Source organism: Stegostoma tigrinum, chromosome 14 (assembly GCF_030684315.1).
Source record: "Stegostoma tigrinum isolate sSteTig4 chromosome 14, sSteTig4.hap1, whole genome shotgun sequence".
NCBI classification, from domain to species: domain Eukaryota; kingdom Metazoa; phylum Chordata; class Chondrichthyes; order Orectolobiformes; family Stegostomatidae; genus Stegostoma; species Stegostoma tigrinum.
This window is the reverse complement of record NC_081367.1, coordinates 56,017,295-56,031,603: the sequence shown is the minus strand read 5'-3', so window position 1 is coordinate 56,031,603 and position 14,309 is coordinate 56,017,295. Positions and strand designations below refer to the sequence as shown.

The 14,309-nt window shown below is 42.3% G+C and overlaps 1 protein-coding gene across 1 annotated transcript; it reads right to left on the bottom strand.

Moving 5' to 3' along the window:
- Positions 1-208: 208 nt before the first annotated feature.
- LOC132210492 (extracellular calcium-sensing receptor-like) lies at positions 209-6,865 on the bottom strand. Its single transcript, XM_059650830.1, has 4 exons — positions 6,587-6,865; positions 4,788-5,618; positions 3,275-3,488; positions 209-1,098 (listed from the first exon to the last, which is right to left on the bottom strand). The coding sequence occupies exons 1-4, from the start codon at positions 6,836-6,838 to the stop codon at positions 209-211; spliced, it is 2,187 nt and encodes a 728-aa protein (XP_059506813.1). The 5' UTR covers positions 6,839-6,865.
- Positions 6,866-14,309: the final 7,444 nt, after the last annotated feature.

Sequence of the window (14,309 nt, the reverse complement as noted above, 5' to 3'; positions counted from 1 at the left end):
CTTGGTAATCCGGCGACGGTAGTGCCGTTGTAATGTAACAATGTTATTTGAATTTGTTGTAGCAGACCAATCTAATCAGCTCGCCAACTGCTTCTGCGCTCCGCCTGAATCCGAGTAAAATCAAACGCCTGGAAAAGGAGCAGTCAATCTGATTACCTGCTCGTTTCTTGCCAGTCGAGTTCGATTTCGTCATTTAATCTTGCCAATTTTAGCATTTATTCATTAGCATTCTTTTAGTATTCTTCTCTGGCCTCAGCAGAATTATGAAACATTTCGGGGTAAAAATACACAGAAGCAGCCCAAAGCTTGAAGACAAAATTGCAAAGATCTCCACTGCGACTGTGTATTTGCCTGGTGAGCTGACATAAGCTGGTATAAAGGTTATCCATACTGCGAAAAAAATCAACATACTGAAAGTTATAAATTTGGCCTCGTTGTACTTGTCGGGTAATTTCCTTGCTAGAAAGGCCAACACAAAACAGATACAAGACAAGATGCTAATGTAAGCTAATACACTGTAGAAAGCTGGCACTGAGCCAACATTACATTCTAAGATGATTTTAGTGTTTTGATAAGTGGTATTTTTCATGGGAAATGGCGGAAACTTGACTAGCCACATGACACAGATTCCAGCCTGGACACTAGTACAGAAGAAGATGACAGTCCGCTGTTGAGTGGCACCAAACCATTTCATCACGTTGCTGTTGGGAAGCGTCGCTCTGAATGCCATCAACACCACAACAGTTTTAGCGAGTATGCAAGAGACACAGAGCACGAAAATGATTGCAAACGCCGTGTGCCTCAATGCACAGGACCAGAAAGATGGCCGACCAATAAATGTCATGGAGCACAAGAAGCACATAACAAGGGAGCTCAAGAGAAGAAAACTCAACTCAGAATTGTTTGCTTTTACGATAGGAGTGTTTTTGTGTCGAAAGAAAATAGCTATAACTGCGACCGTTAGACAAGCGCCCACCAACGCAATTACGCTCAATGTAATGCCTGTTGCATCTTCAAAGGAAAGATATTCGACTTCTCTAGGAATGCACTTGGTTCTCTCATTATTTGACCAATCATCCGAAGAGCATTTTTTGCACTCTGCTGAATCTGCGGATGGAAGGGCAAACGGGTCAGACGCACAAAAAGAAAACTCTGGAAATATTCAGAAGGCGTGGCAGAAATAAATTGAACTAACGTTTCAGGTCGGACGTGCACGACGTCAAAACTAAAGAACGCTTTATTTTCCCAAATCTCCATGCCTCCCATGAACAAACTTCATGTCGTCATTTTTAAAAAGTCCTAAACAAGAGGATGTTGAAGTTGGTCAACTGGGGGATTAGACCGGGGAAAGTTCTCAGTTCCGATTCAATCTTTTTAACCCAATTTGAAGCCAGGAGAGCCCAGGTTTGACAACACAATCGTTAGATCCCACGTGCCTTGTCTTCTCGTCTAAGCTTTGCAAATATGGCGGGGACCGAATGTATCCAGTTATTGCAATCTCCAATGCGTTGCCTAAAAAGGCAGTGGCAGTAAGCTCAGCAAAAGCTTTGAAACTGATCTGGATAAATCCTTGCAAAGGAAAAATTGTAGAGCCGTGGGGGAAGAGCAGAGGGATTGGATTAGTAATAGAAACAAAAAGTTGCTGGAAAAGTTCAGCAGGTCTGACATCTATGACGATGAATCAGAGTTAAGACTTCGAGTCGGGTGACCCTCCCTTAGAACTGTACTGAGGACGGGTCACCGGACCCGAAAAGCTAACTCTGATTTCTATAAAGAGATACTGCCAGAACTGCCGAGCTTTTCCAGCAACTTCTGTTTTTGTTTCTGATTGACAACATCCGCAGTTCTTTTGTTTTTTTTATTGGATTAATGATAGATGTTGTTCAATGAACCATTCCAGGTTAGACTGAGGGAATGGCCCCGATGTAGGTGATTGGTTTTCTGTGATATTTAATACCAGACTCGGAACTTTGGGAAAAAAAGTAAGCAAATGGCAATTTTTTTCTCTAATTAGGCAGTTGGAAAAGATGTTGCCCAATAAGGAATGACCTTCATGGGTCGGGGAATATTAAATTCAGTTTAGATTGTACTGAGTGGAAATGTATTTTGTATGCTCGAGCTAAGGAACGGAAAATCAGCCAAGGCTCGTGGTTTCAATCTAGACACAGCAGCAACAAAGCAATTGTACCTGCACAATTAAGCGGGAAGACCAAACTTGTTCAGAATTTCCTCCATGCTTAAAATATCCAAACATTCATGAATTACAAGTGTCTCAACTAAAGAGTGAGGCTTTTTTTTTATTCTCTCCTGGGACGTGGGAATCACTGGGTGCCATCATTTATTACCCACCCTATTCACACTTGAGGAATTTCAGATCGACAGCATTCTGCTTCCCATATGTTGTGCTTTGACCAATTGGGTTGGGTGTGGAGAGACTGAAGGAGTTTGGCAGCAGTCGTTTGAACCAGCTGCGCGGAGGCAGAATCCCTCCTATCCTGTAAAATAGGAGCGGACTAATTTGTCTTTGTAAGCCTGTCAGCTGTGCAGGTAACTGCAGACGTCTCTTTACATTAAGTTATTTGATGACATTTTCACTTCCCATCCAGTTCGCCAAATTCGTATTATTTCCTACCTAGAATGCAGTGACCGTGGCTTTCTCTTCATCTCTCACCAACGCGTCATTGGTCATATATAAACCTAGGACTGCAGATAGCATCACATTCGACCAATAGCATGGTCCACAAAATCTGTAAAGCGCGCTGAATGGGTGTGAGGTTGTGGGGTGTGGAAGGAGGCGGGCTTGCGAAGAATAGGATGTTGCATATTCCCAGTTAATAATAAAAACCAAAAAAAATGCTGCAAGCATTCAAAAGTCCGCCAATATCTGTGGAAGGAGAAAATTCCTTTTTCGGGATTCGGTGGATATATTATGGTGGTTTTCACTCACAGAATCTGATGTTCTCAACAGTCTACAGGTGACTGTTACTTTCGATTAACTTTTGTGGACACACCTCTGACGAAGGTGGGAGTTGGACCGGATTTTCTGACCCAGAGGTAGTTTCTGACCCAGAAACTACCTCTACACTACAAAATTGGTACAACTAAGTGCCAATTAAGTAACTCGTTCCTTCGTTCATTTTGGTTTCCATAACCATTGCACACATTGCCAGCTGTTGATCTTTGAGCACACATCTGCTACCATTGAGCACATTGGGGTCAGCTTAGATCTTGACACAAGAGTTCGGCCCTCCTCATCATACCTGAGTTTTGCCACCAGTCCAAACGATGGAATGTTCATCCAGAGAAAGTTCCTGTCCTGGGATTGCGAAGGAATCAAAACGACCAACCTGGACATACTTCACCTTACCACTGGTACTTCTCTGACAATTAATCATGTCGTACGATGCAATTGCATCTCCGTTTTCATCAAATCCTATTTCCCCTCCAAACTGGTCGGTGAATCTGACTTCCTTTAAGTAATGAAGGAGCTGTATAAAAATATTTTCAATAATAAGAAATGGAAGCAGGAAGCGGTCAGGAGTCTAGACCAGTGTTAAGTAAGATAATGATTGTTATCGCACCTCAACCGATACTTACCACGGGATCTGGAAATTATTTTGTACTCAAAAATCTATTCAACCTTTTCTAAGATATATCCAATGACTGGTCATACAAATCTAGGATAGAAAATTACAAACATCCATATCCCGATGAATGAAAAAAAAAATCCACTCTTCATTCCAAAATGTTAACTTTTCCAAATGATTAAAACTGAATAATTTGTCAATAATCAAGGGGGATATGACAATGTAGCTAATCAGAACATTACATTCCCACCCCTCCTCTTTGATCACCTCTTTTTTTAAAATCTCTTTCCACCCAAAGGAAATGTTGATTATTAAAACGCACTCTTAAGGTGCGAGTATCACTAGTGAGGCAATCATTTCTTGCCAGTCGAGCAATCCTAGTCAAATGTTGGTGTGCGTTCTTCTTCAATGATTGGGCAGCAATCTGATGCAACTTCCAGGCTATGTCAGACTAGGGCTCTTGTAGTTCAGTTCTGGTACCCATACCTCTGAACCAGTAGGACTGGACTCAAGTCCCACCTGCTCCAGTACAGTAACATCTCTGAACATGTTGATTAATATATATATCTATGAAGACTCCGAAGCAGATAAAGATGGAACACTTCCTTCTCAAAATGACATTCGTGAACTGGGCTTTATGTTGACGACGATCCGATGGTTCCAAGGTTAACTCAGTATTAAATTGGCTTTTATTTTCTTTCCATACTTTATGAACTGGATTTCGAGTATCTTAGAGCTATGGTAGGACATGGTCGCCAGTTTTTTTGAATTATTTCTCCAAAATGTTTCGGTGGCTAATACAGTGTCATAATAACTGCCCACTACCTATATTTGGAATATATGTAGTTGGCTAAAATCTCCTGTGCTTTTGATTCTGTTGGCAGTTCAACCAATCTCCTCCTTCCCTCAGTCATCTCTTGATCCCATTATCTAATCGATTTTAAATCCCAACTAGATTCCCACGATCTCACCTTGCTTGATAATTAGGTAATGATGGATTGAGAAAGACAGTTTCTCCATCTTCATTCAGACATGAGGCATGCAGAGCTGACACCATTGGAATAATTACATTATATATTAGGTTGTTTGATCTTTGCCTTGTTACATTTACTTGTCTACAATTTTTTTCATACGTTAGTTTTAAATAAGAAGTAAAAATCAAAACGTCAGGTCTCGGATGATTTTTCCACAACTGCTCACCTGCCACGGTTTAAAGTTGTGTATACTTGCACAACTATTGTTTATAAACGGCCCTTTGCCGCTCTCACACAAGCTTAAGCGATTCAGTGCGTGGGCAATGGCATAGACGCCTTTGTACACGTTGTATGATACTCTGAGCTGTGAGGTATCAGAGTATATGGTGTCGATACCTTCAAGACTCTCCGATCCCGTGCATAAACGGGCCCTGGTATATGATCCTTCGGTGGTATTTTCAGGCAGTTTTAATTTACATGCAAACAGCTCCTCCCAGAACACGTTTGTATAGCTACTGCCCTCGTGTGGGGAAGGTTTCACCCCGAGGAGAAATTCTCGAAGGCCAGGAATTTCTGCTCTACGAAATGAAAAGCCAATCGCTCCTTCCAGATACGGCAAGAATTGTTCTGTATAAAGCACAGCCCCAGTGATCCAGGCTTCACTAGCAAGCCACTGGATGCCAGTCACATTTTGTCTAGTGATCTCCTGAACTAATTGAAGCATTTCCCTCTCGCGGCTGAACACGACAATAACCTTGGCTGATGATCTTTTTATCACAGCCACGATTTGAGATATCTTATCCGGGTTGTAAATCTTCGGCAGAATGTATGAGAAAGCGACACAAACGCCAAACTCGGTGACCTGTTCGATGAATTGCTGGGTCCCAAATCTCCCGTAATCGTCGTCATTAGCAAGAGCCCCAATCCAAGTCCAGCCAAAGTGCCTCACCAGCTGCGCCAAAGCCTTGGTCTGAAAATAATCGCTGGGCGCTGTCCGGAAAAACGCAGGATATTTGCGTCTTTCACTCAGGCAGGTACATGTGGAGAAGTAACTGACCTGTAAGAAGCAAAGGAATGCGATAGGATTTATTTCAAGACAAAATCAGGCCCATCAAGAAAGAGGTACCATCCAGGGCCTAACCCACAATCTACTATGTATAGTTTGAGACCGATTAGGGGCACGCTGGCTCACAGCGAAGACCCAGACAGACAAGACTTGGCCAATAGTCCAACATTGCAGCCAATCCAGCTGAACCCAGTCAGGACACAAAGCTGATCTGAGAGTCTCTGCAGGGCAGGTCAATGAGGGACTATTAGAGAATATTATTCTATAAATTGCCAATTCGTTCGCATCGCTCGGCAAGGAAATTAAAGTATACCGAAGTTTATTTCACCGAATTCTGCCCGAATCATTTATTCTTTTGTCATACTGCATTTAAATCTGCTCTGTCCAATGACAGCTCAGTTCTTATTAAATTACTCTCTCCACTGTAACATTTAATCAACTCTCACCGAAGGCACCGAAACATCATTTGTAGAAGTGCCTTTTCAATGAGTTCAGACTGTGTTTGTGTTTTGATATCAAAAAATGTCGAACTAGCTTGACAGTTATACCCAGAATAGCTGCAGTTGGTTGAAACAATAATACCAAAGCTACCCGATAAGCAACTTGGTTGGCATATAACCAGCTGTTCCAAAATGTCTAATTCTGGCCTTTACACATCTGTCCTGTCATTCACCCCTCTGTAGCGATCTTGTCAACAGCTGCCAAGACTCCTTGCCTTGGAATTCTCTCCATTAACCTCTCTGTCTCTCCATTTTGTTTTAAAATGCTCCGACGCTTTATGTTACACGACGCCAATATATGCATCATCACGACCCTCTGAAACGCTGCGAGCTCATTTACCATAAAAAGGGTTTTGATAGTGCAAGTCGTTGCCCTCGTTCAGAGTCAAAACATCTGGTGGAACGACAGAGAAACTGGCACCAACATGATAAAGGAGAAGATTACAAATCATAACTTACAATCGGAACCTGGAACGGTCCTGTTGAGCTTGCAATAATACTGGACTGAAGAGAACCGGCTTCCCCGATTATTGCTTGAACAGACGCTGCTCCGTTGCACGTGCTGTTTTGCACTTCATCTCCAACATCACTGAGCAAAGACATAGCTGCTCTCAGAGCATACATATCACAAGTGTCATACACCTTATAGCCCAGAGTAATACTGGGCAAAATGTTCGGTTCCCTGTTGATTTCTTCAATGGTAAAGATCATCGTCTGTAACCAGCGAAAGGCTCTGAAATCAAATCTGTCCAGCATATATTAATTCAGAATCACAGGCCTGAGATATTCCTTAATTGGTTGCTCGACTAATATGTCGAAAGCTTTTTTTTATTACCATGGTTCATTGCACAGATGTGAAGTTAGAAAGCCAGAAAGTAATGCGCATCCTCAAACGTCTTTGAGAAATTAACAAAGTTTTAGAGAGTAAAGAGTTTTAAGTTGTCCCCGTGTGTTTATTTCTAAAAATTCAGCTAATTCTCTATTTTATATAAAATACAACAGACCAATGTGAGTGAGTGATACGTGCTGTGGCAGCCTTGCTTGGTCGCACAGCCGGGCCATTATTCAAGGGTAATGGGAACTGCAGATGCTGCAGAATCCAAGATAATAACATGTGAGTCTGGATGAACACAGCAGGCCCAGCAACATCTCAGGAGCACAAAAGCTGACGTTTTGGGCCTAGACCCTTCATCTAGACCCTTCATCAGAGCATGATGAAGGGTCTATGCCCGAAACGTCAGCTTTTGTGCTCCTGAGATGCTGCTGGGCCTGCTGTGTTCATCCTGCCTCACATTTTATTATCCATTATTCAGGGGCGCTGGATTAGAACATATCAAACCAGTCCAGCATCCTCTAACACTCCAGCGTAATTGGACATGTACAAAATGTAAGTTAAAGACAGAGAGATTGAGTATTTCTATACTCAAGAATGATTATTCACTGCAGCAGATTGAATTGTATGAGTAAAGGACCTTCTTCACACAAAGATCTGACCAAATGGATCCGATAAGTCACTGTTTGAGTGAATTAGACTGTAAGAATTACATCAGGAATTCAATTTTTAAAGAAAAGAGCAGATTTCGCTATAAGAACCTTATATTACTGATGAAACTTTTGCACTCTAGACAGATGTGCCAGTAGGGATCTGTCGGCAAACCTTGCAGAAACAGAAGTTGGTGTTAGCAAAATATTCCAGAGAAGCTTTCGAGTCAGATGGGATTGTGATCAGGGAGGTAAGAGACATTGATAAGTAATAGGTTAATAGGCCAGGATAGGATTGACTGAATGAAGAGGATTGAGGACATTAACCTGTAAACTAGAATGAGCATTTTTTTCTGATTGTATGAAGAAAGATCAGAATTTGGATAATGAAGCTGTGATGTGACCAAAATCTTCTCTGTATTTCTCAGCATCCTATTCCACTCAGACTGGAGAAATGCTCTCCCTGAGTTTTGATTGAATAAATGGTTGTGAACTTGTACTCAGTCTCAAACAGTCAATTATTAGAAATTACCAAAGCAGTCACAACACTGAAATGTTAACTCAGCGTCTCTTTTCACTATTGCTGCCACACCTACTGAGGATTTTCAGCATTTACTGTACTTATTGAAACAGAAGTATGTTTTAGGCAAAGACAAAATGCAGATTCAAACTTGAAACATCATCTCAGCTCCTCGAAATAGTCCATTGCTACACAGCTTTCTCCTGACATGTACAGCTCTGCCTTAGACTTTTGAGTATAATAATATTGTAACCAAATGAGTTGTCGAATTTGTGTACTGCTCAATAGAAAGCACAAACTATCGGGAGAGCAGTATGTGTCATTTAGAAATTTTTGTAGAATCATAGAGTTATGCAACACAGAATGGGGCCTTTCAAGCCGTCATGTTTGCCCTGGATGGTAGACAGAATGCTCCAATAATTCCACTCACCTGCTCTTTCTCCAAAACCCAGGAAATGTTCCCTGCTAAAGTGCTCATTTCATTAATTTTAAAAGTTATTACTGAATTGACTTCAACTGTGCATTCCTGCAATACATTCCAGAACATAACAGCAAAATAAGTTCACATCATTTCGTATTTTAGCCAGTTATGTAATATCTGTATATTCTGTTGATTGCTACTTCAGCCAGAGAAAGCAGTTTCTCCTTTTTTACTCCAGGAAAACCTGCAGACTTTTGGACTCTTCCAAAACCCAACTGACCTTTACTCTGATCACAAGTTTACAGTTTCTGTTGTTTGTCCGCATAACTGAATTGTCTCAAGCCTGTTACCTTTCTAACTAAATGTCAGCTGCACCCTCTCGAATACTTTGACTTAATGCAAAATGTCATGGATGCCCGGAACTGCACACAACATTCCATTTTGGATCTCACCTGTGACTTACTAACTTTTGCAAGATGTGTCTGTATTTGCTCCCACTGCAAGGATAAGACCATAAGACATAGGAGTGGAAGTAAGGCCATTCGGCCCATTGATTCCACTCCACAAAGGATCCCATGTGTCTTTTGAATAGCTTCCTCAGTTTGACCAGCCATTTCCAAGGACTATAAGACTATGCGACATAGAAGCGGAATTAGGTCATTTAGCTCATCGATTTTATCAGGGCTGACGTGTTTGTCAACCCCATTCTCCTGTTTTCTCCACATACCCTTGATCATCTTACTAATCAAGAACCTATCTACCTGTCTTAAGCACACGCAATGACTCGGCCTCCAAATCCTTCTTTGGCAGAGTTGCATAAAGTAACCACCCTCCAGCTGAAGAGATTCCTCCTCATTTCAGTTATGAAGTATTATCCCTTCTGCACGAGGTTTTGATGTCACACTTTTTCAAATGTTTTCTTATTAATGTTCTTGAGGAAGGGAAATTTGATGTCCACATGTAGTCTGGCCTTTATGGAACTGCAGACCTACAGAAATGTGCTTCACTGTTAATATGCTAAAGGGGCGCCAGCTGCATTCAAGAGCACAGCCCATGACTACTTTCACAAGGACTGTTAGGAATAGAACACTAATATCATGCATTTTAGCAATATCAACTTCTAGAAACGAAATTCTTCCGAACATTCAGACAGCATATCCTTGCTTTCTCGACTTAAAAACAAAGAGTTAAAGTAACATAACACAATAACCAATAATTGTCAGGAAAGACGATTCACAATAATGAATGACAAAGAAAATGTAATTCTTCAGAGAATTAAGTAATTTCAATTAAGCTTTGTCAACATATTATGAGGTAAGACGGCAGGCCTCTGAAGCAGGTGGGATTTGAAGCCAGGCCTTCGAGGCCAAAGGTAGAAGTACTTCCACTGCACCACAAGACCACAACTACTTGTGCATTAGTGATATTTAAATCAATATGTTCAGACATGTTATGACACCCCGGAACTCGATCTCCTAGCCCAGAGATAAGGACACTACTTCTGCGTCAGAAAAACCCATATCTTAGCCATTGCGTACTGATTCGCCCCACCTATGTTTTCCGAGAAGTTTTGCGCTCATCACATCTTGAACTTTTTTTTATTTCTCGTATGCAATATGCACCTCTTCCTTCCTTTCTGCTCCTCCCTTCATTCTCAGCTGTTCAGTCAAATCATCGCAGCAGTTTGCGAGTCAGACTCATTGTTTTACGGATCCTAATGTTCGAGAACCCATTCCGTGCCTCAGCTTTGTCTTACTTCCAAATACTACAGGTACAAAATTCAACTTCGGTTGTGTGCATATAGTGGAATACTGCGAACTGGCCGAATTTTATTCGCCTGTAAATTCATGAAAACAGAAAAAAAATGGGTGCGCACATTAGCGAGTTACGGTCGGTAAAGATCATCCAAAGTTGAACTTGACCCAAGCTAGAACTCAAATTGCTGGAGAAACTCAGCAGGTCTGTCAGCATCTGTGCAGAGAAGACAGAGTTAACGTTTCGAAACCAGTGACTGTTTTTCAGAATTCAAAATAGCATCGCAGCGAGATCTTGTGCTCAATACCGAGTTCCTTGATTGATTTGCTCAAATCATCTACTCTTCATCACGCAGGTGTTGACTTTCATTGTAACTTACAAGCATTCTTCATTTTATTTTCGAATTCTGGTGTTCCAATGCTAGTAACTGGAATCACAGGGAATAAACGATTAAATGCGTGAACAACATTGCCATCAACCTTGTGACTCACCCTGTGCAGCTGAACGCGTTAGGTTTTGTTCTGTAGTGAAGGTCTGGTACATTAACGTACAAACTCAAGGGGAACAGTCCCCCAATGATTATGTCGCTATCCAGTGTCATCCCAGGAGAAAGTAAGTGTTCTTGTAGTTTGCATTCAGCAGTTGCTTTGAATTGGGGCACGAATATGGAATGCAGAAAGACTAAAGCGAATTTCCAATACATTGCAACATACATAAAGGCAAGTAACAGGCTAAGATGCTCTGAATATCATTTATCTGCCTCTTATATAGACATATTAGATAGATAAGACCTTGGGGATTTCAAAGGGAATCTTCGTTTAACCCCAAAGCAGAGTCCAGAACTTCATAAATAAACATTACATTTTCCCCTGTTGCTGTTCGTGTTTCCTGTGTAATGAACAGTCATACCTGAATAATTCCAGATAAACATTTCAGTCCAATGGGTACAGGATATTCTTTGGGATTTTTACATTAATCATATTGAAAGAGATTCCACCTGATTTCACACCCTCTGAATTAAACAGCTTCTGTAAACTAAGAGATAGAACAGGTTAAAGTGTTCTTCGTGAGCAGTTCTGACATGAAGTAGTCAGAGCCATCCGTAGGGGTTGCAGGGTCTCAGCGAATCTCAATGTGCACAGTCCTCCCTCCCCCCTCACACCCCCTCCCCTCCCTCCCGCCCCCACCCTTCCCTCCCCCCTCCATCCTCCAACTCTCCTTCCTCCCCCCTCTCACCCCCTCCCCTCCCTCCCCGTCTCCCCCTCCCACCCTCCCGCTCTCTCCCCTCCTCCCACCCTCCCCTATCCCCTCTCTCCCCAACCCCCCCTCCCAATCCCTCCCTCCAAACACCCCCCTCACCACTACCCCCCCCCCCCGTCTACCCCTCCCGCCCCCCCAAGGAAAAAGATCTCGCGTATTTCTCCCCTGACTTGCCGTCCCCAAGAAATAATTCTGATTATAGCTGTGCAGTCAGGCGTTACTGACATGGTTCAGATTGTAAACCCAATGATGCTACAAATCTTTCAGAAATGTTCATATCTTTTGAGATGAAATTCACTTTAATGGGAAGGCAAGGTAGATGGTGTCCATTTTACATGCTATCAAGCTTTTTTTTATTTAGCAGTGCATCATCAGTGAGCCTCCCACGAAGCGCTGGTGTTATGTCCCGCTTTCTATTTATCTGGTTAGGGTTGGTGATGTCATTTCCTGTGTTCGTGATGCCATTTCCTGTTCTTTTGCTCAGGGGGTGGTAGATTGGCTCCAAATCAATGTGTTTGTTGATGGAGTTCCGGTTGGAATGCCATGCTTCTAGGAATTCTTGTGCGTGTCTCTGTTTGGCTTGTCCTAGGATGGATGTGTTGTCCCAATCAAAGTGGTGTCCTTCCTCATCTGTATGTAAGGATACGAGTGATCGTGGGTCATGTCGTTTTGTGGCTAGTTGATGTTCATGTGTCCTGGTGGCTAGCTTTCTGCCAGTTTGTCCAATGTAGTGTTTGTCACAGTTCTTGCAAGGTATTTTGTAGATGACATTTGTTTTGTTTGTTGTCTGTATAGGGTCTTTTAAGTTCATTAGCTGCTGTTTTAGTGTGTTGGTGGGTTTGTGGGCTACCCTGATGCCAAGAGGTCCGAGTAGTCTGGCAGTCATTTCGGAAATGTCTTTGATGTAGGGGAGAGTGGTTATGGTTTCTGAGCCCGTTTTGTCTGTTTGTTTGGGTTTATTGCTGAGGAATCAGCAGACTGTGTTCTTTGGGTTTCTTCTCGAACAAACAGCTCTGCCAATCATCCAACCCAAACTTTGGGTCCGCTATGTGGATGACACCGTTGTCATCACTAAACAAAACAAATTAGAGGAAACCTTCAAGACCATCAATAATACCCTTTACTGGCATAACATTCACAAAAGAGGAGGAAAACGACAACAAACTGCCATTCCTAGATGTCACAGTAGAGCGAACAGCCAATGGGGAACTTCAAACCAGCGTCTACAGGAAACCAACACATACGGACCAAATACTGAACTACAGGAGCAACCGTCCCAACACCCACAAACGAAGCTGCATTAGAACATTATTCCAACGAGCCACCACACACTGCAGCACAGAGGAACTACGAAGAGCAGAGGAAAATCACCAATACAGCGTATTCAAAAAAATGGGTACCCTATGAACACAGTCCGCCGATTCCTCAGCAATAAACCCAAACAAACAGACAAAACGGGCTCAGAAACCATAACCACTCTCCCCCACATCAAAGACATTTCCGAAATGACTGCCAGACTACTCGGACCTCTTGGCATCAGGGTAGCCCACAAACCCACCAACACACTAAAATAGCAGCTAATGAACTTAAAAGACCCTATACAGACAACAAACAAAACAAATATCATCTACAAAATACCTTGCAAGAACTGTGACAAACACTACATTGGACAAACTGGCAGAAAGCTAGCCACCAGGATACATGAACATCAACTAGCCACAAAACGACATGACCCACTATCACTCATATCCTTACACACAGATGAGGAAGGACACCACTTTGATTGGGACAACACATCCATCCTAGGCCAAGCCAAACAGAGACACGCACGAGAATTCCTAGAAGCATGGCATTCCAACCGGAACTCCATCAACAAACACATTGATTTGGAGCCAATCTACCATCCCCTGAGAAAAAGAACAGGAAATGACATCACCAACGCATGAAATTGCATCACCATCACTAACCAGATAAACAGAAAGTGGGACATAACACCAGCGCTTTGTCGGAGGCTCACTGATGATGTTACCTAGAATGGTGACGAAATGTCTGAAAACTAACCTTCCAGCTCAGCGAGCAAACTCACATCCAGAACCTCAACCTGAGCTACAAATCTTCTCAAAACTCAATAGTGTGTAAAACGGTTCTGGCCATGACCAGATTCAACTTTATTAGATAGTACATTTACACAGAGTGGCTCTGATGGATAACTACATCAGCTGGAAATGAAGAATGAAGTCACAAAGCTCCAAACCATATTAACAGACAGTAGACAATATAGACAATAGACAATAGGTGCAGGACAAGGCCATTGGACCCTTTGAGCCAGCACCACCTTTCATTTTGATCATGGCTGATCATCCACAAACAGTATCCTGTTCCTGTCTTATCCACATAATCCTTGATTCCACTATCTTTAAGAGCTCTATTCATCTCTTTCTTGAAAGTATCCTGAAATTTGGCCTCCACTGCCTTCTAGGGCGCAGCATTCTATATATCCACCACTCTCTGGGTGAAGAATGTTTTTCCTCAGCTCTGTGCTAAATGGCCTACCCCTTATTTTTAAACTGTGTCCTCTGGTTCTGGACTCACCCACAGCGAAAACATGCCTCCTGCCTCCAGAGTGTCCAATCCCTAAATAATCTTATACGCCTCAATCAGATCCCCTCTCATCCTTCTAAACTCAAGAGTATATGAGCCCAGCCGCTCTAATCTTTCGACATATGATAGTCCTGCCATTCTGG